The sequence below is a fragment of the Acanthochromis polyacanthus genome, chromosome 6 (genome assembly GCF_021347895.1).
Source record: "Acanthochromis polyacanthus isolate Apoly-LR-REF ecotype Palm Island chromosome 6, KAUST_Apoly_ChrSc, whole genome shotgun sequence".
Taxonomy (NCBI): Eukaryota; Metazoa; Chordata; class Actinopteri; family Pomacentridae; genus Acanthochromis; species Acanthochromis polyacanthus.
In genome coordinates this window covers 26722049-26746555 of record NC_067118.1, presented here as the reverse complement: position 1 = coordinate 26746555, position 24507 = coordinate 26722049, and the positions used below count along the sequence as shown (strand labels likewise).

Below are 24507 nucleotides of genomic sequence, written 5' to 3'. Positions count from 1 at the left end.
TTGCAGTGTGTTTGAAACGTATTAAAACGGGGGTTTGTTGATTACAACCTGGCAACCCTGCAGGAGTCTGGTGGAGGAAATATTGCCCACAGCGGACTACTTGGCATTAAAGACGGCTGGCGGTAGGAGCTGCGGTAACCCGTTTCCAGAAGCTACTGTTCAGTTTGCTGCCAACATCAAGTACGTATTTAATTCTGTTGTGCTACTAACACAGCTGATTTCTTTTCTGAACATAACACACACGTGTTAACAGCAGCTCCGCTATTTAACGTCAAAGTTTGAGCAGCTATAGGATCTGAGCTTGCACACCTGACTAATGAGCGGTCTGCTAGCTGCGCGCTAACGTTAGCTAAAGCTGCATTCAAGTCCGTCACAAGAAGACGTTTATACTTTTGTGCTGCGTTTGGGTCAATGCTATTGTTGCCTTGGGATTTTACCACCATTGGTAGATGCTCAGTAAAGCTTTAGCCTCGCAGAGCTAATCATATAACGTTAGGTAATGTTAGCACGCTAACGGTAACGTAACCTCCGGACTTCAGCCAAATACGTGAAATGAGCTGCTCACTAATGAAGGTCTGAACCTGAGACTCCATTGTGCATGTTACGTTTCGGTAGAAGTTTACAAAACTGGGAAAATATTCGAGACGCTAACGTTTAAAACCATTGAATTTCATAATAAGCTAAATGCACAGCGCTCAGAAGACTGGATTATTTCGCTAACATTAACACGAAGTTGGATGTTTTGATATGGTGAAGCTGCGTTCACTAAAAATCCGTTATTGTCTGAGTTTGGACAGGTTTCTACAGCTGTCTTGGCAGTAAAATATGGAGGGCCTAATTTGGCTTCTACAACAGGCCAAATTCCTGAATAGAATTTAATGCAAGATGCTAGCTAAGCTGCAGTAAGACAAGACAGGGGTTTCAGACTGATTAGGTCGTTACACTTAAGAGTTCCTCTTTTAATTAAGGAGACGCCGCTTTCTAGTCTGACTGACATGATTGATTGACTGTGGGCCTGGAAAGAATTGGCTTCTCTGACAGTAGATAAAATTATTTCATAGTGATTTGAGAAATATTTCCAATTACTCTTTAACTTGCCCTCTATTGAACCTGATGACTTGATGAGACTGGCTGTATGTGGGATTTGTTTTGTGACTAAAGCCAGTAAATGTTTTGTCTTGCAGGTGTCTTAAAGTTGTAAAATCACCCAATTTAGACAAACATTTTTGGTCGCCACTTGAGCATTTTCAGTACAAGTGCACCTGGCTCTATTGGAGATTCAAGCACCATCCCTCTTGATAAACATTATGCATCCTAGTGTTTGCATGAGTGGAAGCTGCAGTGTCACTTGTTGATTGTGCTAATGTAGGTTTGACGTCTGTAAAGGTGTGGCGGAACCATGACTGTGTGCCAAGTCCTAATCAAGAGGGTGTGGATTTGTACAGCCTTTTAAGTTTCTTTTTCCAGAAAAGAAAACCTAAATGGGGGCAACAGCTGACCATTAAAGCAGAGTCCGGTTAAACATTTTTAAGGCTAGTATAGATATAATTAAACAAAACTCAGATATGATAGCAGTCAGCAGTAGTGTAAGTGCAGTACTGATTATTATCGGGCTTCATGATAGTGTCAAGAAAATGGCAGAATTCTGAAAGCATTTGAACACCAAATGTTGCTGTAACATTTTACTCTTTTCTGTATTTAATTGCTGTGATGTCAGATTTCCTCTGTCTCCAGGTTGTTGTTTAATTTACGGTATTACACAGTGAATGGTGTAAAATTAAAAGCACATTGCAACAAATCACTGTCCAAAGGTCAGAAGTGTATATTTCCAAGGCGGTGCTGATGCAGTCAAATGACCATTTGTGCCGTCTGTTTTAAGTTCGGCTGCAGAAAAATTCTAAATATTTTAGGTAGTTTTTGATCATGCATTAAACATTCAATCAATTTTTTAAATGTTTGCAGTCGTCATCAACTCGCTCAAAAGGCCCAGACTGCAAAGATAGAAAGAAAATTAATTTTGCCTTCTTGTCTTTGTCACCCTCCACTCCTGCAGAGGACTGGGGGGGAAAAGGAAATACCCTTCAAAGATGTGTTACTCTGTAGCCCTGCTAACTTTTTCCTCCAAACTAAATGCAGTGTTTCTGCCAAGGACAATATTAAGTGCAGATTTTTTTTGAGAATGCTCCACCAGACAGACAATAATTTATTGAAATCTGTTTTTCATTCATATTTATTGCCAGAGGAAATGGATTTCATTTCACATGCATTTATTTTTTTCAGATCTTACAAAAGTGGAGTTTAGTGTTTGTGCATTTCATTTTGCACACATGACTACAGTTACCCTTTTAATGTTTTTTTTTTCTGTTCTTTACATACAAGCTTAATACCTTTTTTTTGATATCTTGTTCTTACGACAAAGCTGAGTTTTGTTTTTACTTTTTTTTCCCCACCAGATTTGGATCAACTTGGTGAGGGGAAAAAAGGGGAAAACCCGAATCTTTGCCTAAATGGTGAAGTCCTGGATCTGAACCTCGTTCTTCCAGCACTCCTGCCAGTTGTGAGCCTTGTTGGCATTTTCTCAGCAAGAATAACTCAAAGTAAAAGCTACTAGGCTTGGAGGCTTTATTTGAACACCAGCCTAAATATATTGGAAGAGTAATATTGCAGTGTACAGCAAAGGAAGTATACAACAGAGCTGATACTTCTGTGCGACAACATGGCAAAGAAAAACAGCCAAAAGGGTATGTGTTTGTTTATTTAACCTTAAAATAAATTTGCCAACTATGCATCTACAGGTAATAGTTTATACATTTAGTCTGCAAATACAGCCTGTAGTTGAAGAAGGTTGAAGTTATTTAACAAAAAAAAAAAGTGTTCATAATTTAGTTCAGCTCGAATCTGATGGAGTTGTCCTAATATTACAAACATGGTGTAACAGTGAATGTGAGCCTCGGATATTTACGGTGACATTAACCTACTTTCATGCATGAGAAAAACAACTTTTACAAGGTCTCAGCAGTTTTGTTCCTGCTGCCTGTTCTTTAAGCGGCCATAGATTAACTTTGGACTTTACTCTGACTTCGTCATACTCAGCTGGAGTCTTTTGTTTGTCACTGTTAAAGATAAATGCCGTCTGATATTTCTAGAAATGATTTTCTTAACCTTGACTCGGCTGTTTTTGAAAGGACCACTTTTATTCTGCCCTTGACAAGAGAAACCTTGAAGTTGTTCCTCTTGCAAGAATGTCTTTTTGGAGGCCATCATTGGCTATTTGTCATTTAAATCAGATGCAGATTCCAGACAGTTCAGCACACATGTGATGAGGTTTTAAGTGCTTGCTGCTCAGGCTGGTAGCTGAAAGTGGTTGTGCTTAAATGCCTAAATAACAAGTCCTTCCACCTCCACAGTACTGTTACGCTGCCGCATCTTCCTTTACACATTTTGGTGTTGTGTGTATCCAGGAAACAAATCCATTTTGAATGATGACTAGGTAGATGGTTTCCTTTGATTTGTAGATGAACTTGTCCACTCACGTGTCAGATTTGCAGGCAATAGATCCGCCGTTGTCATTTGATTAGGATTCATGGACTGAGACAAGAACAGAGGAAATCTTGCTAAAGATGTCTGATTGTTGTTTTGTTTTGCAAATGATGTTCTACAGTGGTTTGCAAATATGCCACGAGGCTGAACAGACAAGGTGGAGTTTAGTTTTCTTTTTTTTTCCCCCCAGATACGTCTGGGGTGGTGTTTGATACTCGCTCAAAATGGTCATGTCCCAGGGAGGAACAGCAGAGAGGATGAAGGAGAAGGTAAGATGTTTTTCCGCTGCATATGAAAGCTGCTGCAGGTTTTGTGGTGAATTTGAAACATAAAATCACTAAATTTGTGATTGGCTTCTAACCCGCTTCCCAAAGTTGCTCATTGCTAAGCTTTGGCATTCACTTTCATTAATTGCAAGCTCTGCACAGCAGTTTCTGGAAGGATGCTTTTTGGCAACAGTAAACGTGAGAGGGCAAGTTCTCAGAGCATGAGCAACAGCTGGAGTTTTCCTGAAGGAAAAATGTTTTGAGCAAGCTGTGATTTATCAGTGTCTGTGACAGTTATTGAGAGAGTCAACAGCTCAAAAATTAGGCAACTTTAAAATGCTTGAAAGATGGCTTCCTTGAGATTTATCATAATATAATCTCATGACAGCGAGCCTCGGCCTCTTTAAAGCTGCTCATCTATAATAGAACTACTTTAGAAAATTAGAAGAGCGCATAGTTGTGCTACAGTGTGGTAATGTTTGACAGCAGGTTGTTTGGCTTTATGTTGTAGAATTTGAATTTTGTGGGTTCTTTTATTGGAACAGGTGAAATGTTTGTTAGCCATTTACTGCCAATAAACCTACCTGATTTTGCAAAAAGTTCAGCTTGAGATATTTGTTGACTTTTTTTTAATAAAAAGCTGGGATGCAGGGTAGTCGATGGAACCACCTTTGTGTAAAATAGAATAATTTCAACTTCCGTGATTGAAAAACAAAATCCTGGAGAGTTTACTTCCGTTTTTTTCTCATAGATAGCTAAGTTAAGTTTATCTCTGAGGTTTTTAGTGGTTGTCAAAGGGCTTAGTGATTCTGGCGCGTGCTCCTGTTAATTGCAGCCATGTGGAACACAGCCAGTACTTTTACCTTCTGACGACATCGCCTAGCCTAGTTTACTCAATCCAAAGCTGTTCATGGAATCAAGCCTAGCTCACATTCTTTTAACTTAATTTTTTTCAACATTTCAAAGGTTCACTGCAAACATGGCTTGCTAGAAAATATTTTGTTCCTTTTAAAATATTTGTAAAAGTTACTGAGAACTGCCTGAAACGAATAACTAAAGGTCAAAATGTTGCAATTTGTTGATAAAAATACAGTTTAAATGATTGGCTTCAAAGTTACTATTTTGTGTTTAGCTGCAAAAAAGAAACTTCCTTTAAAAAGCTTTAATGTTTAACCACTGTATGTGCAGATTTGCAGTAAATATTGAGTCACCGTGTGTTATTTTTGCTTTCTTTCCCTTCACAGATCAGCGCTGTAAGGGCAGTGGTCCCCAACAAAAGCAACAATGAGATTGTGCTGGTGTTACAGCATTTCGAGAACTGCGTCGATAAGGCCGTGCAGGCTTTCTTAGAAGGTATGAGGATGTTGGCGTTTAAACTCAAAGCTCGGGAAGTTACTGTGATCATAGGAACATCCATCAGAGTGTTGCATTTACCCCTTATGAAGAGAAAGATTTAACACAGCTCGTATTTGACGTTCTGGTGTTTTGGTTGTGCTTCTGATTTTCTTCCCGCCACGAGGATTCTGCTGATATTTCCAGCACCACCTTGTTATCTTAATGCATTTAACTTGTTGTGGCATGCAACCCTCGTTTTTTTTTGTTCGTCACCTTGAGTGCAGCTTCGTCATCGTGCATTCCATGCTTCGCATTCAAAAGTCGAGCGTCATTTGCGTGTTTTCATTTTCGCAGGTTTAATTATAGAACATGCGGGTTGTCCCTGTACGTCAGACTGCTTTGTTCCTTATTCAGTGCTATCTAAACAACACCCCAGGGCTTTCAGATATGAGTTGTTGTTATAAGATTTAAGAGCCTTCATGTGTCACCAAGTACTTTCGTCGTCATTCTTTGTTTTACGCCTTAGGCAGTGCAGTTGAGATCCTGAAGGAGTGGAATGTCACCGGAAAAAAGAAGGTGAGAACCACAAAGCCTGCATCTTAGTTGTCATTTTGTTGAGTTCTCATTTGAAGCTAATGTTGAACTTCTTGTTGTTTAAAGTGCCCTATTGACTTCAAACTGTTAGTAAATGCAGCCAAAATATAATATGACCTCAGGTATAAACCACAACTTGCCTGTCCCAGCATGCGTTGAATCGAACCATGTCACTGCACTGATTAGGTTAAGATGATGAACAAAGAGGATTTGAACAATAGAGTTTGATATTGATATCTCCATGTCTAGCCCAAGAAGAAAAAGAAGCCCAAGCCTCAGCCAGAGGCCTCGGCTGAGCCCTCTCCACCTGAAGCCGCATCGCCCGAGGAGAGCAAAGATGAGATGAACGGCTTTCATGCCAACGGATCAGTAATGGATGGAGAATCGCTGGATTCGCTGAGTGAACAGTTGGACTCTGCCTCCCTGGATGCAGCTGAGCTGGACTCTGAACCTGCTACATCTGAAACCACCGGTAAATGCAGCTAGAAAAGTGATGGTTAAGCAATGGAGGAAGCCTGAAGGTTTGAGGAAGTTTAAACCTGCAGTGTGGAATTTCTGTGTCCCTCCTCCCACAATCAGAGTTGTTGCACAAACACTGTTGATGCTTCCTGTTGTCTCTAACAGATATGTAGCCAGAGCTTTTGCCTGCTTGGTCTACTACTTTATCGCTGTGGTTGCTCTCCTCTTCAGCTCTGTCAAACCGGTCATCACTGGTTGACGTAAAGCATTCTACTGGTTCAACTACAGAGGAATGTCACCACAGACGCCTGATTTAAAACTCCGCTATACTGTGACATACAGAAAGATTTACTGATGGGCTTAATTAGCGTTGTGTTGCTTGGATTTAATGCATGTAAAAGTCCAACCCTCTAGCTTTAGGGAGAGAATTACCTGCTGAAATGCAAAAAGAGCGGATATGTAACGGTCTGTTCATACAACCCCCACTTATTTACCCTTCAAAGTAAATCTGTTCCAAGATAAATATTGATCTTGACTTTAACTACGGGAAGCTCACTTTACACGAGACAATAATACAGTGTGACAATCTTGTTGTTTAGTGTTGTGCAACATGTAAATGAAACTTGCTTACAGCAGGGAACAGAATGTGTAGCCTCCGGTGGCAACTATGAAGAAAAAACAAGTGATTCACAAATCTTTGTGCAGTTGTAGTAAAAGTGCATACACTCTGTCAAACTTTTCAGGTTGTAGTAGAAATACAAGCATCTTTCACTATATGCCAGATTTATTTTTACAAATTATTCCGTCAAAACAAGTCCTTTGGTAAGCGATCATAGATTTTGGACCATAGCAGATGTAGTTTAAAAGTGCTCTACTCTGATAAAATGGTAAATTGTCTGCACTCATGTAGCACTTTTCTACCTCAATGATACTTGAAGCACTTTAGTTTTTTTTCATTCACACACCAAATTGCAGCAAAGCTTCCATGCACGGTGCTCATCTGCCATTGAGACCAACTTTCAGTTCAAAGATACTTCAGCACGTGGAGAGGACAAAGACCAAACCACCAACCCTGCTATTTGTGGACGGGCCTCTCGAGCTACAGCTGCCCAAACCTCTGATGAATGCCAAAACAGATTCTTATATATAATGAAAAATTCTACCAGAGCCGTGTTTCACTCTGTGAATCTTTGAGACTTAGAAAAGGGGAAAATGACCTATTCAAATACGTCACTAATGGCCAACTTTGTCGACTATTCTATCTCATTCATATTTGAGGTAGTTAGCTTAGAAATGATGTTTTTGTTGTAAAAGAGTCATTTTTCTTCTCACAGGTGCAGAAGCAGAAAGTCAAGGTAGCGCTCCAAGTCCTGCCCCCCAGCAGGGGAGGAGGAATCACCAGGGTCCGAGAGGCAACAAGTCCCGACACAGACCAGGCTCAAATTCACATCCCCCCACCTCCTTGTTAGCCACCACTGATGAGCAAGGATCAGTAAAGAAGATGGGTGAGACACCTATACCTCCTGTCTCTGGTTAATTTGTCCTGTGTGTGTTTCACAGCAAGAATACAGAAGGGCTTATCCTGACACAAATGTATCATTGCACTTCTTGACTGATTTGTTTCTTAAACTTGGATCAGATGTTGGGCATCAAACACTTGCTTAAGTCTCCTTAAATGTCTCCACCTCAGCTCCCAACATTGACCGCTCTGTGAAGGACCTGCAGAGATGCACCGCCTCACTGACCCGCTACAGGATGGTCGTCAAGGATGAGATGGACTCCTCAATCAAGAGGATGAAGCAGACGTTTGCTGAGCTCCAGAGCTGGTACGTAAATTTACTTTCAGTCCCAAGAAGGAATCACAATTTATCTATCAAATTGTTCATGATCAATACATTAAGAAGCTGAGCAAAAACTGTGTGCAGGATCTTCATTCTTTGAGACTAAAGTGATACATATCTCTTTAAAAAAAAAATAAAAACTAGTTTTAAAATCTGCCTGTGGTCATAGCCATAGCTGAATCTTGAAGTGATGAAGTACTTGAGCATGTTAAAAGACGAGGTGTAGCAAAACACCCTGCAGGTTGTTGCTGCCACAAGAATTTTCCCAAGGCACCAAAAACCTCCTGAGGAATGTATGAGCTAAATCCATACCCTAAAATACTGAACTTAGCTCCCCTACAGTAGTTGGAGCACTGAAAAGATCCCTGCTCCTAGTGTGAGGTAAAACAAACAAAAACCATTGCTGTTGTATTGTAAAACATAAAAAACGAAGGTAGACCATGCTGCACTGCCAGAGGTCTCAGAATACTCAAAATGACTTGCAAATGTTGAACCTGACCGTGTACAACCTGGATGGCTCTTGACTGGTCTCAGGTCCTAAAAACTATTTTTTTTTTTTAAAGTATGAGAGTAAAAACAGAAATGGCACAAGTATATCAATGGTTGAGAGCATCAGAGTGAAGGGCAGAAACCGTTTCCACTCTAAAGCTGGATTTATGCTGCTCGGGATGCATGTAATCAAATGTTAGATTTTAAATCAAAACACAACAATGAGCCAAAGGTAGAGACTCATGCTACACATTGCAAGATCTGGAAATTCACACTGTTCCTGTTAGGTTCACCAAGACGTGTCTCAACTGAAGGCTAGTTTCAGTTTCAAAACAGAAATAACCATAAGTTGACAGTCACATTTGCATATGTCTCCTTTTCATTCATACTCTGTGTATGAGCCACACCACAGTATATACACACAGAGACTATTTGGACTGTGTTGTGTCCTTGCAGTGTGCGCCAATGACGTCGGACCATCGGTCAAATCCGATTTGTGTACCAAAAGTCCGGTAAAACTTACTACATTGCCGGTCTCATGTCCGGTGTAATTTTTTTCCTGTAACCCCGAAGTTCCACATAATGCGATCGCGCAACGGAACGAAGCGCCGCTGTCTTGATCCAAAAGTCAAAGCACACAGCAAGCGCAGCGCAGCGGCGAGCCGTCCGGATGGGGAGGGCTGCTCCTCAGAGAGGCTCTCGTGTGAACAGCGATGTCACGCGATAAAAACGCATGATATAAACAGAAAATAAATAAACCACACCTCATTTCGCTTCTACAAGGTCGCTCTGCTTGACCCAGCCACATTGCTCTGTGATTTATAGTACTTCTAGCATGGTTGAGTACATGATTTATGTTTTGATCTCAAATGAGTGCTTTTCTTTATCCAATAGTTAATTTTGTATGGTTTATTCTATATGAAAACGGTCATTTCTCTTCGCCCATGGCGTCGTGTTGTATCTGGGACATAATAAAGTAGTAAATTTGTATAACAATTATTAAAATTAAATTATACATCAACTTTTGGTACATTTGTGCATAAATATTCGGTCCAGTAAAAACTGTTTCGGTCTAGTAAAAAATTACTGTTTACTGGTCCAGTAATAAATTGTGCCCATTCGCGCAGACTGCCTTGTGGGTGAAAACTAGTTTTAACTTTGAAGAACCATCAAACAGGAATTCACAAAAAGGACTTCAGTTTCCTGTTAAGTTTCACTAGTCCCAAAGTTCTAGGATGTTCTTTGCTTAAAAGGGCTGTTTGTGTTGGATGGTTGCTAAAGCGGTGTAGGTATTGCTGCATTTTTACGGGCCTATTGAACACAAAGGCCATTTTTCTCACCTTTGTCCTTTTAATGACATTGCATTTTATAATAGGAAACAGACTCTTGAATATGTTGAACCTCCTGTTGTTGTCACGGAGCTTCTAGTGTAACGAGGTGGATAATATGGACTGGAAACTAGATACACTGTACAATGATTTAGCACACTTAGATGGTGAGGCATTAAACATTTATGTGCACCATTTGGTGGTTTATCTTTAATACTCAGAAGAATTGGTGAATATTTCTGTTTTAAATAGTTTTATCCTTTAATCTCACATAGTTGTGAGATTAATTGCAACAATAAATCAATAATTTATTTAGTAAAAGTCATAATTCTCTGAGCTCAGCTTCTTAAAACTGCATATTTTCTGGCTCCTTTCCTTATGAGATTAACCTGAATATCTTTGGGTTGTGGACAAAACGACACATTTGAGGGAATCTTTTTGGGCTTGAGGACGCAGTGATTGTCAGTTTTATCCACAGTCTGACATTTTATAGCCCAAACAATTAATTAATTAATGAAGAAAATAACTGACAGGTTAATCAATAGTTGCAGTTATCGTTGCATCATGCTGCAGTATGTTGGAACTTTTGCTGATTCTTTGAATGGCGTGCGGTGGAATAAGTTTGTCCACTTTACCTTGTTCATTGAGTAGCTGACAAACGTCATAGATACTGCTGGAATATATCGGAGAAAATCCAAGTTCAGCTTCTCTTAGCGTCAGTCAGTTTAGGCATTCATGAATCAGCAGGATGAGATGACTTTATTGATCGTTAATATGAGAATTTGGTAATTGCTGATGATGTCAGCTGTAAATTAGTATCTCACGGGCTAATTGGTTGTGGATTAGATTAAATTCTAACTGTTTAAACTCCAAAACTTAAACTTTTTAGACATAACTCTTAGATTATGTTCTTCACATTTATATTCTCTCTCTCTCTGTAGTTTGTGAAAAGCTGAAACATGATGCTGTAGTTGATGGTCAGGATGTCCATTTAGCTCCACACTTAGCTCCCTGCTGGCTAATAAAAGTTTCATCGCTTTCTCAGTTCAACAAAAATAAAAGACAGATTGGTTTGTCAGTGTTCAGCACCTCCAACTCCCATGATGCTCCTGCTGCCTGTCTGTCGCTAAGACTACCACTGCTGTAGAAGGCTGCAAGGGTGTTTTTTTTTGGCTCAGAGTGGGCCTTGGGGGCGGGTGACTTCACACAACAGGGAGCCTGATCGGTGCACTTACAGTATAAGCAAGGAGCATGTGTTACCTTATTTAGATTAGTGCATCTCCTGGTTGTTTCTGACCACTGAGTAAATGGAAGCCCACTTAACAAACTGACTGAAAAATGACATTTAGCATTATTAGGAAAAGAATCTGTTCGTTAAATTACGCAGTTATTATAGAAAAGTTGAGAAAACCTTTCCATGAGGAGAAATTGACAGCATCCATACTGGCTTTGTGTATCTGAGTAATCCTCAACCAAAGATGGTATTAAATAGAAAATCTGTCATGGGTGCACCCCAGTTACAGTTCTACAATTTCATTTAGCAGGCGCCTTTATCTAAAGTGACGTACATCTGAGAATTACTGTTAATGTCTGCCAGTCTGCAGCGTGTTTAGCGTTCAGCTTCCACACTCTGCAGGCAAACCACTTGTTTCTTATCTTATAAGCATGCTACAGTTTGAACAAGAGGTGTCCACGAAGTAGACACAAAAAGTAAAATATGACATCAGACATTAGCCAGAAAAATAAGAGTATTTCTTGATTTTGAAAGAGAAATTCAAACCATGCAGACTTTTCTGATCTTTGCGTGATGGGTCATCTGGCGACTGATTGTCAGTTCCTCTTTTTGGAGGATTAAAACATGTCTGACTCAAGCAGCCTAATTTTTCTGTTCAGACGGGTGTTTCACTCACTCACGATGTTCACGTAGCGTGCATTTTTCTGCACATTTTAAGCCTGCTGTGTTAGAATGGTTAATGAACATGCTGTGTATATACACACGTGGACAAAATTGTTGGTACCCCTCAGTTAAAGAAGGAAAAACCCACAATTCTCACTGAAATCACTTGAAACTCACAAAAGTAACAATAAATAAAAATTTATTGAAAATTAAATAATCAAAAACAGCCATCACTTTTGAATTGTTGATTAACATAATTATTTAAAAAAAACCAACCAATGAAACAGGCCTGGACAAAAATGATGGTACCTCTATAAAAGACTGAAAACTATTTGACCAGAGTGACATGATTAACTCAGGTGTGTCATTTAATTGACATCACAGGTGTTTCCAAACTCATAATCAGTCAGTCTGCCTATTTAAAGGGAGACAAGTAGTCACCCTGCTGTTTGGTGAAAAGGTGTGTACCACACTGAACATGGACAACAGAAAGCGAAGGAGAGAATTGTCCCAGGACATCCGAAAAAAAATTATAGACAAACATCTTAAAGGTAAAGGCTATAAGACCATCTCTAAACAGCTTGAAGTTCCTGTGACAACAGTGGCTCATATTATTCAGAAGTTCAAGACCCACGGGACAGTAGCCAACCTCCCTGGACGTGACCGCAAGAGGAAAATTGATGACAAATTGAAGAGACGGATCGTTGGAATTGTATCCAAAGAGCCCAGAGCAACCTCCAAAGAAATTAAAGGTGAACTCCAAGGCCAAGGTACATCAGTGTCAGATCGCACCATTCGTCGTTGTTTGAGCCAAAGTGGACTTCATGGGAGACGACCAAGGAGGACACCACTGCTGAAAAAAACTCATAAAAAAGCCAGACTGGAATTTGCAAAAATGCATGTTGACAAGCCACAAAGCTTCTGGGAGAATGTCCTTTGGACAGATGAGACCAAACTGGAGCTTTTTGGTAAGGCACATCAACTCTATGTTCATAGACTCAAAAACCAAGCATACGAAGAAAAGAACACTGTCCCTACGGTGAAACATGGAGGAGGTTCAGTAATGTTTTGGGGCTGCTTTGCTGCATCTGGCACAGGGTGTCTTGAAAGTGTGCAAGGTACGATGAAATCTGAAGAGTATCAAGGCATTCTGGAGAGAAATGTGCTGCCTAGTGTCAGAAAGCTTGGTCTCAGTCGCAGGTCATGGGTCTTCCAACAGGACAACGATCCAAAACACACAGCCAAAAACACCCAAGAATGGCTGAGAGAAAAGCGTTGGACTATTCTAAAGTGGCCTTCTATGAGCCCAGATCTGAATCCCATTGAACATATGTGGAAGGAGCTGAAACATGCCATTTGGAGAAGACACCCATCAAACCTGAGACAACTGGAGCTGTTTGCTCATGAGGAGTGGGCCAAAATACCTGTTGACAGCTGCAGAACGCTCATTGACAAATACAGAAATCGTTTAATTGCAGTGATTGCCTCAAAAGGTTGTGCAACAAAATATTAAGTTATGGGTACCATCATTTTTGTCCAGCCCTATTTCATTAGTTGTTTTTTTTTAAATAATTATGTTAATCAACAATTCAAAAGTGATGGCTGATTTTGATTATTTAATTTTCAATAAATTTTTATTTATTGTTACTTTTGTGAGTTTCAAGTGATTTCAGTGAGAATTGTGGGTTTTTCCTTCTTTAACTGAGGGGTACCAACAATTTTGTCCACGTGTGTAAATGTGAAAAAAGCCAAATAGTTCATTTGCTTGTATGTATCGCATCAGAAACTTGTACAACCTTTCCTGTTAAAAGCATTTCGCTTTAGCGCGGCTAGTGGTCAAAACCTTCGCAGATTGTCTTTTCGTACACTGTAAGAAAAATCGCTGTTTTTACGCTAAATTCTGGCAGCTGTGGTTGCCAGAATTCTACCCTAAAATTACAGTAGAACATTTTCCACATTTACAGCAAAGTAATGTTGATTTTAGGGTTAAAAATGTGCTTCATTCCCTATTTTACTGTAGAAAAAGTTTTAATCTTTAAAAATCTGAAAATACTATATAAAATAAAGTTTTTAACTTAATATAAATATTACAGCATTTTTCCATTATCAACACAACAGTTAGTGTATTTACCATTAAATATGTGTGTTTTTAGTAAAAATTGCAGTGAAAGCTGTCATAGAGCATGTCGGTTATTAACAGAAAAGTACATCAATGTGACTGGTGACAAGCTGCATTTTTGACATGTAATAAATGCAGAAATTGCCATTTTACTTGTTGTAAATATTACAGCATGTTTCCATTACCAGTACAACAATATGTACATTTAACTGGGAAAAACTGTATTCTTTTCGAGAATTAAATGCAAGAATTACAGTATTTTTATACATATTACGGCATTTTTCCATTTAAAAACTGAGCAGAAGTCGGGAAATGTCTTTTTTCAAGACAAAAAGAAAACCAAAAAAACACACTTTTCCTCCTATTTACAGTGAGTCAGTGCTATATTGGCGGCATCAAACTGTTTTAGAGTTTACAGATTTTTACCGTCATGGTTTGACAGTTTTTCACCGTAAAATGTAGAATTTTTTTACGGTGTAGACCGGATTTCACCTATCAGTTATGAAAGCTAGTTATCTTTTAGATGGAACAATTTTTGCACAAGTGAATGAATTGTCTTCCCAGCTAGTCGCTATCGTCGCATTAAACTGTTTCTAACAATGAGAGACTCTGGTGTTGGTTTATCACGTCAAAATGAGACTTCTGATTTATGACATTTGTGGTATTGTTTAAATATTGGGCTAATTGTGTTGCACTTGCTGTTTTGCATTTTCCTCCACTGACTTTGTTGTGCAGCATTCTCTTTTGATTAATGCTACAATATTGTTTTCTCCTCTCTGTTTTTTCTAGTTTAATGGACAGAGAGGTGACTCTACTGGCAGAGATGGACAAAGTGAAAGCTGAGGCCAGTAAGTACTGTATTTCTCCGCAAGTAGACCAAGCTCTGCTTGTCACATACCACCTGGGAGCTGCTAGTATTCTTCCCATAATATGATCACCTGACTCGAGGGCCTGAAGAATCTGACCTAAATCACTTCCGGAGGTAGTAAAAGAGATTGTTGTGGAACAGCAAGTCCCAGTTTCCTCAAAACTGCAGTGGTGCCCTTGGGGTCCTGATAAACCTAGAGCATTCCTGTGTTGTTAGTGTGTGTGCGCGTCTGTGTGTTGTTAGTGTGTGACATGACAGAGCAGGGCTGCATATTTGTACAAGTAGGCCATTCTCTCTTATTCTGTCCCCTCAGTGCACACTGTTGTGTGTTCCAGGCCTGGAAAAAGTGAATAGTGTCAGGTGACGAGGGAGACTCAATGCTGTCTTTGTGCGAGGTGTGTGGTGAATTGAGAGGAAAGCAAAGAAACTCTAGTACTTCTTCATCAATACAAAAGACAGGTCTCCTCAAAATTTACCTCCAACTAATCTCCTTCCTGTGTTACATTGGTGTAAACTCATGTTTCAACCATTTGTTCTCCTAAAGGAAGTGATACAACGCAGAAATTTGTATTATACCAATTATTATTGTTTCGGCCAAAACCAAAAAATGATGGTCTTCGTTCATCCTAGTACTAGTAAAACCAACCATCAGTGGGTATTCCAGGGGCTGCAACTTAAGAATCATTTTACTAATTATTTTAAATATTGAAATTGCAATAAGGCCAAGTACATTATCCAAATCACAGGAGGTGCAGTTTTTTTTGATAAAGATAAAACGTGTCATAATTAATAAAGCACTGTGGTCTTTCAGGGATGTCCTGTCCTTTTTATCAAATTCTCAAGATGCTTGGGAACCTGCCTGGTTGACATAGACAGCAGCAAAAACATGGTTATTTTTGTATTTGCTTCAGGAGAAGAGAAATGGAAAAACTACCATTCCCACTAAAATCTCATGTCAAAACAGCTGTTGAAACAATTGTTTTCCACATACCATTCTGCTGTATTTGCTTTGTATTAGTATCACCGTGACATCCACAAGTTTTTATTTTGTTCCACTAAGAGTCCTATCTCCTAATAGTCAGTGCAATGATATTCTGTTTGCCCCTTCTAAATCACAACGCCATTACTTATTTTTTGTAAGACAGTCATTCATATAGACATACATGCATAAATATTCCTCTATAAAATCCTCACTACACTTAAATGTTTTATATTTGCTTTTTAAAAGCAAATTTTCTGCTCTCGTGTCTTGAGAGCTACTGAAAGCGTATTTAGTCTTTCTTTTTTTGTTGTTGTGAGGAATAATGACTACATGATTCTTCAATTGATCGTTAATCATTTTTGGTTATTAAAAGGAAGAATAAAGGTCTTTGGTGAGACTGAGAAATGCTCATCGTCCTCTGAGCCAAGTGGAGGATCTGTGTTTGTGAGAATACTCTGGCTTATTGTTGATTAATTGGTGTGCAGACATGAATCATCGCAGCAATCACACGGTCTTAACTTTGCCAGAGAGTGTCTTTATCACCAAACCTCCAACTCGGCTAACAATAAATGTGTCTCGCAGTGAGTTTTAGGGCCTCCACTTTAGACTAAGTTAAGTTTCCGGCTGGATTTAATCTTCTGTCAGACATGATGAAGACATAAAGACTTACTTAACCACATTGTAAATCAGTTCATAATTAATTTGACATAATTGGTTAAAAAAAAATCTGAAATGGTGTCCAGCTAAACTTGATTCACATCTGTAAACGTTCATATTTTTGCCACTGTGTTGCAGTGGTGGTTTTGGACGCCCGGCAGAAGAAAGCCGAGGAGCTGAGACGGCTGACGGATCAGTCAGCGTCCATGTCGGAGGAGCAGCTGACTGAACTGCGTGCAGACATCAAGGTACCTGCATCAATACGACCACTCTGGTTTTAACCATCTCTGTTTGTCATTTTTAATGCACAATTGGAATTTCATGAGTGTTGTTGGAAAAGGACAAATTAATATGGCTGAAAACAGGCTGTTGCTGGTTCTAATCAGGCGTCAACTAACCGTGACGTCACCCGTTGGTTTCAACGGCGAGAAAATGAAGCCCGGATTTTGCTACTACCTGGTCGCCGTTTTGGATTTTTTTGGAGCCAGTGACGTAAAAAGCGTCATCAAACAGACTGGACCGTAGAGCAACTAAGGGCAGGATTGGCTGAGAACTCTCTTATCCCGCCCACGTTTTACCGCAGAGGCTTCTGTTGCTGTCTATCAAGTATAGCCACGCCCCCTGGCTCCGCCAACTTTAACGATTTATTTAAAATTCAGTATTGATTTATTTTAAGATCGGCCACCTGATCTCTCATTTTGACCATGAAAACTAACAGGAAAAAAATCCTGAGCTGTAGAAAATCAGTCTATCAAATTTTATTTTTTCCAAAAATGAATTGGGGTCTATGGAGAAAAAGCTTTTTGGAGCCAACCCTAGCGGACGGCGTGATATTGCAAGTTTTTGACACTTCCGGGTTGGCTTCAATTCTGGAGCCAGATGCTACGTCCATTATATATACAGTCTATGGTTCTAATGAGTGGCCTCTCTTTTGTTTCAGCACTTTGTGAGTGAACGGAAATACGACGAGGACCTTGGAAAAGCTGTGAGGTTTACTTTTGATCTTGAACCGCTGAAGACGAGCATCTTGGGGTTTGGATCAGGTACAGCATCCTGTTTATCTTCAAGATTCGTTTGTGTAACTCTGAACCCTTTTCCTACCTGTCTGCTGACTGGAGCTAAGAACTTTATCCCACCACTTACAAAATCCAACACCACAGATCTCAGATGTTTGTAGTGTCACAGCTGAAATGGCCACTAATGCGCTAATAATCATGATGGGCTCGAAATGTGAGCCATGTTTAATGACCTGCAGAGGAAATAACTTTAATTGCAGTATATTTAGCAAGGACATCACCCAATGAGTCTCTGCACATTTTACTCATTAAAAAAAATCAAACACTTATATTGAACTTTAAGCTTTGGACAGTAATCTGACTCACCTGATGCCAGATGTGTGGAGTGGAAACAGCTTCGCCTGAATGTTATAGGATTGCAGGGATCAATCAGCGGAGTGCTGTTTAAACGTCTGTGCCGCTCTCATGGTTTGAAAATGTAGCAGAACAATAAACAAGCTCTGGTTAGATCACAGGCACTTAATTTTATTGATAAATCTCAGATGAAGAGGAGAAAAGCTGACTTGCAAACAGGATTTGAAAATGGTTTTAGGTGGTGTAATGCTTGCCAGTGGTTTCAGATGTCAGATTTGTTTAATTGAATACTGACTCGGCCTGGCTTTAGTGGATGGAGCTCTAAATGAGCCGTTGGTGGATTTACATAGTATGAGGACAGCCACAGATGTCAAACGTACTGAAAAGATGGAGTACTACTACTTCAATACTAAATATAGATCAGTAAAATAAGTTTTTCTGTTTTTTTGTTACGAGTTAGAGACACACCACTTAAAGAATTCCAAATAAAAACAGTAAGGCAGAATGGCCAGAGGTGGTGCTTGTAGTAAGACTCGTGTCCTGTTCCAAAAACATCCAGCCATATGAGTTGCTGCATAAAACTTTATTTAAACCTTGGGGTGAAGATTTCAAACTTTAAAATTATTTTTATCAGATTTGACTCGTGATTCTACACATGCAGTTTATTTGCCCCAGTGACCATTAAAACTGTAGTTATTACTTTCTCCCTATTTAGTCAAACAGACCTGGTCATGTTTGTTGTCCTAAAATAGCTTCCTGGAGGAGTTACCAAGATGGCAAGACTTCCTCTAGAGCAGAGATGTCAAACTCATTTTAGTTCAGGGGCCACATTCGGCCTAATTTGATCTAAAGTGGGATCAGTAAAATCAGAACATGATGACCTATGAATCACCACAACTCCAATGTTTTCCTTAGTTTTAGTGCAAAAAGCTACTTTCTGAAAATGTTCACATTTAATGAGTTATCTTTTTACAAATCATTATGGACATCCTGAAATTTGTTGAGAAAAAGAAGTTCAATTTCAGCAACACTATGCCTCAGTTTATCATTTACACATTACAACTTACAGATCAGAGTGTCTACAAAGGCACATTTAGTCACAGGTATCTGGAACTGAACGATGTAGTATTTTATGATCAAGACGACAAAAGTCAGGCCAAAAACCACAACAAAACCAAAAAATGGACAAACGACAAACAAGACAAAAAAAATTTGACAAATAACACAAACAAGACCAAAAATGACAAAAGCAAGAAGCAAAATTACAAAAAGGAAACACTAGTGAGACCAAAAAAAATGCAAGACAACACAAACGACACACAAAACAACAAATAAAGTAAAACACAAAATAACAAAAATAAGGCAAAAAAACCCAAGTGAGACAAAGGAAATACAAAACAACAAAAACATGATTCAAACGACAAGTCAGTCAAAAACAAGACAAAATATTACAAAAATGAGACACTAAAGAACAGTAAACAGTCTAGTATATTACTTTACGATCAAAACAGCTTGCCGTATTTTAGAAATGATAGTTTTCCCAATTTACAGTTAATATCTTCTCTGTAATTTTTACACTTTACAAAGTCGTCCCGGGGATGGATTGGACTCTCTGGCAGGCCAGGATTGGCCCGCGGGCTGCATGTTTGACGCCCCTTGCTCTAGAGGGACTCTGATTTTGTAAACTAACGTCCTGCTTCATGAGTTTGTGCTTTCGGTGACTTGCCTTGTTGTTTCCCTCACAGTTTACCATCCACGTACGGGCTACTCCAATCGATCTCGCTGTAGCTCCACATCATCTTCTGTCGCCAGCCCCAGCCTGCTGGAGACCCCTCCTCCCACCCAGATTCAAAGCCCCTCCACTGAAACACGCCCTCCACCGACCAAACAGGTCAGCACTCGTTTGTCTAACAGTGAGGTCATGAAGCAGCCCCATAGCTCAAATATGCAGTGACTGACTTTGAGTTCTCCTTTCAGATTTTCCAAGGAAACAGGCGCACCTTCCAGGGACAAGGGTATCACTCGGGTGGTCAGCGGTATAACGGCAGTTCCTACCACGACCGGAACGCTGGCCGAGCTAACCATCGCCATCAGGGCGACGGCGCCTCTTCTGGTCCTTCATCACAGCACTCCAACAACTCCAGAGGTCCCTCCCACTCCTCTGGACCCCCTCACAACCAAGACCGACCCCCTCACAACCAAGACCGACCCCCTCACAACCAAGACCGACCCCCTCACAACCAAGACCGACCCCCTCACAACCAAGACCGACCCCCTCACAACCAAGACCGACCCTCTCACAACGGGCTGCCCCAGAGGATCCCTCGAACGCACTGCCCTTGACATTGGAAACCACCCGCTCAAATCAAACCCACCTACTAACCCTTGCACTCCCCCTCCTCTCTCCATACCCTCCCCCCAACCCGACACGCTCTCCCCCTCCACTAACTCCACTCAATGAAGAATAGAATACAAGTTTACATATTTCCGTCAGTCGAGCTGTGGCGCCGCCTCTCTACATTAATCCAGTCATCCTTCAAACTTGAAAAGCTCCCACTCTTCTGTATTCTCTCTTCTTTTTCCATTTCTCCATCCTGGTTAAGGTAACGGCTTCTATCTTTAGGTCCCCTTTGAGAGATCTCATCGCTATGCTGTTGTCAGTCTCTGTTATTAGTTTTTGCAGTTAAACAGTCTGCTGGAGACTGACATGATTACTTGCAACAATTTGTGCACTATTGAAGTTGAACTCTTAGTACTTTTCTATTTTTGCTGTGGCTTTGTCGGCTCTCTGATTCAAACGTCAGATCTTTTTCTTTCTCCTCGTGTCCCCAGAACCATTTCAATGCCTTCACGGTGGAAAGCATTGTGAACGCGTAAAAGTAGTTCTAGCATTAACAGGGATTTCTGTCATCAGAGAAGTAGACATGCAATCAACACTACAGACTGTCATTAATCTTTGCAAGGTGAAAATGAGACATATCAAACTGTAATCCAGAGCTTTTCGTACGGCTGCTACAAAGAGTAGGGAACTTGTTAACGCTAGGACTTAGATGTGTTGGAGAGCAACTCTGTGGACATGGATGTTGTTCTCTTAAAGGAGTAGTTTAACATTTGTAAATATTCTCATTTTTTCTTTTTTGTTCAGAGTTAAATTGGTAGATTAACACCAGACTCATGCCTGTAAATATGAAGCTAAAGCTAGCAGCTGGTTAGCGTAGTCTAGCACGAAGGCTGGAAATGTGGAAAAACTTTTTTTTTATCTGTTCTAATGTCACGAACTGCATCTGTAAATCTCACTAATTAACACATTCAGTTTTATTTTGTTTATTTTTGTGCACAAACCAAAGTATTTAATCCACAAGGTGTAAAATCGTGGAGGGTTATTTCTCATTTCCAGCCTCAGTGCTAAGCTAACTAGCTGCTGGCTTAATCTCCATATCTACCAAAGACGTGGGAGTGGCGTCCATGTCCTTATCTAACTCTGCAAGAAAGTGAATAAGTGCTTTTTTCCAAAATGTCAAACTATTCCTTTGTAATGTTGCCTAAGGCAGTGATGTATCGCCCACTCACTGGCCAGCGGGGTTATCATGTGTGCTGTTGTCTTCTGCTTGCTGTCCATTATTTTATAACCAAGAGAGGGCTCATTACCTTTTGTAGAATAATGTTAAAACTCGCGACAAAGGAAACTCTTTGTTGTGCACATGATGTTTCATAGTTCTGAACATTTACTCGGCTGGATCTTCTTCCACACGTGCAGTTTTCTTCTTTGTGTTCAGTTATATGCACACAGATGGCATATTAATGTCGTGCTTGCCTTTAGTCACAGACTTCACATTTGCCTTTCTAGAAACATGGATGTCTGCATCATGACGGCTTTCTAAGCAGACGGTACTTGTAGAGTGTGATTTATAAATATGCGAGAAAATAAGGTGCAAGATCTCTTCTTCCCCTTTTTCTATCCCCCACTTTGTCCATGTGTGGAAGTAAAACTGATCAAACTGATGAATTCGTGGAGGCTTGTGTGGATTTCACAGATCTTTTTATCTGCCAAGCAGTTGCTGCGAGGCTGTTGTTGGGGTTAAATTTCATCCTAGTGTCCAGTTTGTGAACAAAAAGCTGGTGAATACCTCATTGCTGATCAAGCCGTTTTGTGGCTGTGGGCTCTTATTAAGGGACAGGGACCCCTAGTGGCTCCTCAGCTCTGATCTTCTGGTAGTTGTGTACATATGCGGAGCTGCAAGGCTGTGGTGGAAAACTGGTTGTTACATTACTGCTGCATCCTCTTCATAATGTGTTGTCTTCCTTTTGAGCAGTTTTGTTTTTTGGGGGAAAAAAAGTGAATTTTAAAGTTTTTTTTTTTTTTTTTTTTTTTTTTTCTCCCCCCCACCAATTTTTGATTCTTCCATGAGTTTTCTCATCATACGGAGATTTTTTTTTAATGAGATTTAAAAAAAAAAAAAAAACTTTACTCCAGTAGTTAAATTAGTGAATATTGTGGAGAAGAGAATGCAAACTTGTTTGCAGTCTTTAGTAAATATGTGCTTGTTTGATTTAAAAACACACATTTTGGGAAATCTGCTGATTGGCTTCCTTGTTAAAGTAAAGCTGAGCATCCAGTTAGTGTAACATTAAGACTAGGAACAGGAAGCCTCACTCTGGGCAGTTCCCTCCACCATGAGGACAATGGTCCAAGATGGTTCCACAGAAATGCTCTGAATTGACAGGTTTTTAACACAGCTGGGGCTAAAAGATCCTTTGAAAACACATTTGATGAAGCAGAGGAGAAGTGATCAAAAAGTTCCAAGACTGTCCCATCCTCGTAGAAGTTTCCCTGTACAGTGGTTCAGCGCTTGTTACCCTCCTAGTTGTTCCGTTGTATAAACATGTCAAGCACCATCGGTGATGGGGCCTGAATATAATGAGCTGTGACCCTTCAACTTAAATTTCAATTTGAAGAAGATGAGAGAAGCACAGGGAGGCTAATGTAATGAGTAGGGCAACTGGGAAGCAACTATTGTGTTGTGACCAAAAAAAAACTAATGGAGACTGCAGATTGTTTCTGCTGAATGTTCTCCTTCAGACACCTCAGGACGTTACGGCAGAACTCTGCCTTGGCAGTCGGACTCTGGTGGACTAATTCTTAGTGGGAATGTTGAATAAAACTATGACCATGCTCTTCATCTGACTCGCCTTAGTGGGTTGTGGAGACTGTGGCTGTTCCACTGTAAAGCTTCTTCTCTTGGTATTACACACTGCCCAGTCTCTCATCATGATGATCCTCAACTTGAAGGCTGCATGATGGTTTCTTCTCTGCTCTAGTTTTCAATCCATAGGGAAATTACAAATCCACACTGACCACACAAAACTGTCACATAGCTCCGTGCTGTTGATCACGTGGTTTCATTTGGTCTCCATGAACAGTCCCAGACCTTTTTGATCACCCCTCATAAATCTCACCTCTGTTGTGCTTGTCATAGTGTGTTTTTGATTGTTGAGTTGGCTCATTGTTGCCCCTTGACTGTTAAGAGGAGAAATAGAAACACTCATTACAGCTGTAGTTGTTGAGTGTTATCAGCTCTCTGGCCTCAGGGGGCAGCAATGAGCCTCGTTTGTTAGCAAAGTAACTTACAGCTGCTTGACCTTTTCTGTGGCACCGTCCTCAACAGGGCTGAGGAACGGCTGTTTCCTGTCCTGATGTAACAAAATCCTTCTACCAGCACCTCTAAAGCTCATTAATTATCACAGAATATCTCCTGTATATACTGTGTACAAAAACCAAAGTGTGAAAATGTTCATTTGCTGTTTTAAGGAGGTCGACCACAAGCAGGAACTTGAACTCTCCTTTGTTTGTCTGGTGAAACGCCTCAGAGGCAGTTAGTGCAGAACAACGGTCCCCATAGGAGGCTCAGTTGTCATTTTTACACTTTTTACCTGAACTAAAGATTGAATGTGTTGATTAGTGATCATCAGAGGTCCTGGTAGGTAGATATTAGTCATTCTAGCTCAAACTAATCTTGAAAAGGCAGCAACTTGGTGTATTTCACTTTGTTTCCTTGTATGTTCTTGCAGATGGCAGGTTGGTTTTAATATCACAAAGATCTTTATAGACTGAAGTTGTACTACGTTCTACAATTTTCCTCAAACACTGACGGTGAGCTGCACTATGAACTGATTAAAGGTGATCAACTGTTAAGCTTTTCTGTTAGATGTGCTGATTCAGACAGTAATTATCTCATCAGCGATGCTGTCGGTCTCTTTAACCACTTCTTTAGTTTCACATTCCAAACTGTAGGGATATTAGGTTATCGCCAAAGAAATACTCTTGTCCTGTTTAAAGTTGCTGCCTTTTTTTTCTTTCCTCGGCCTGTAAAGAATTCCAAAGGGGATGAATCTAACAGTTCACTTCTTCTTCTTCTTTCCATCCCACTTTCTTTCTGATTCCTTACTGTATATACATATATGTAGCTATATAATTTTGTGCTCACATGGGGCATTTTGTATGTGATATTCATAGTAGGCATAATGGAGGTTAAACACCTAGTTTATTCATTCTTCCAGTAGATCTTGTGTCCTTCGAAACTTTTCTGAGACAACTGTAAACTCAAGTGCCTTTTCTTGTCTCCCACCGATCCATCGACACCCCCCTCCCCACCAGAGTATGGACCAAAGACATCGACCGTCCCTGACTGCCCAGCCCTCTCTTTCTCCCTCTCACTGAATGGCACACTTTTCATTTATGACAAATAAACAGTTTGCAATACA

General features: G+C 40.1%; 1 protein-coding gene across 1 annotated transcript; it reads left to right on the top strand.

The window, feature by feature from the left end:
* The first annotated feature begins 38 nt into the window (after positions 1 to 38).
* On the top strand, positions 39 to 24507 carry spats2 (spermatogenesis associated serine rich 2). Its single transcript, XM_022206392.2, is given in 14 exon segments — positions 39 to 180; positions 2454 to 2741; positions 3731 to 3757; positions 3760 to 3809; positions 5051 to 5159; positions 5668 to 5717; positions 5985 to 6207; positions 7529 to 7699; positions 7885 to 8020; positions 14658 to 14716; positions 16514 to 16623; positions 17316 to 17418; positions 19491 to 19636; positions 19723 to 24507. Coding segments are annotated over 13 exon segments (1575 nt in total). The 5' UTR covers positions 39 to 180; positions 2454 to 2716; the 3' UTR covers positions 20089 to 24507.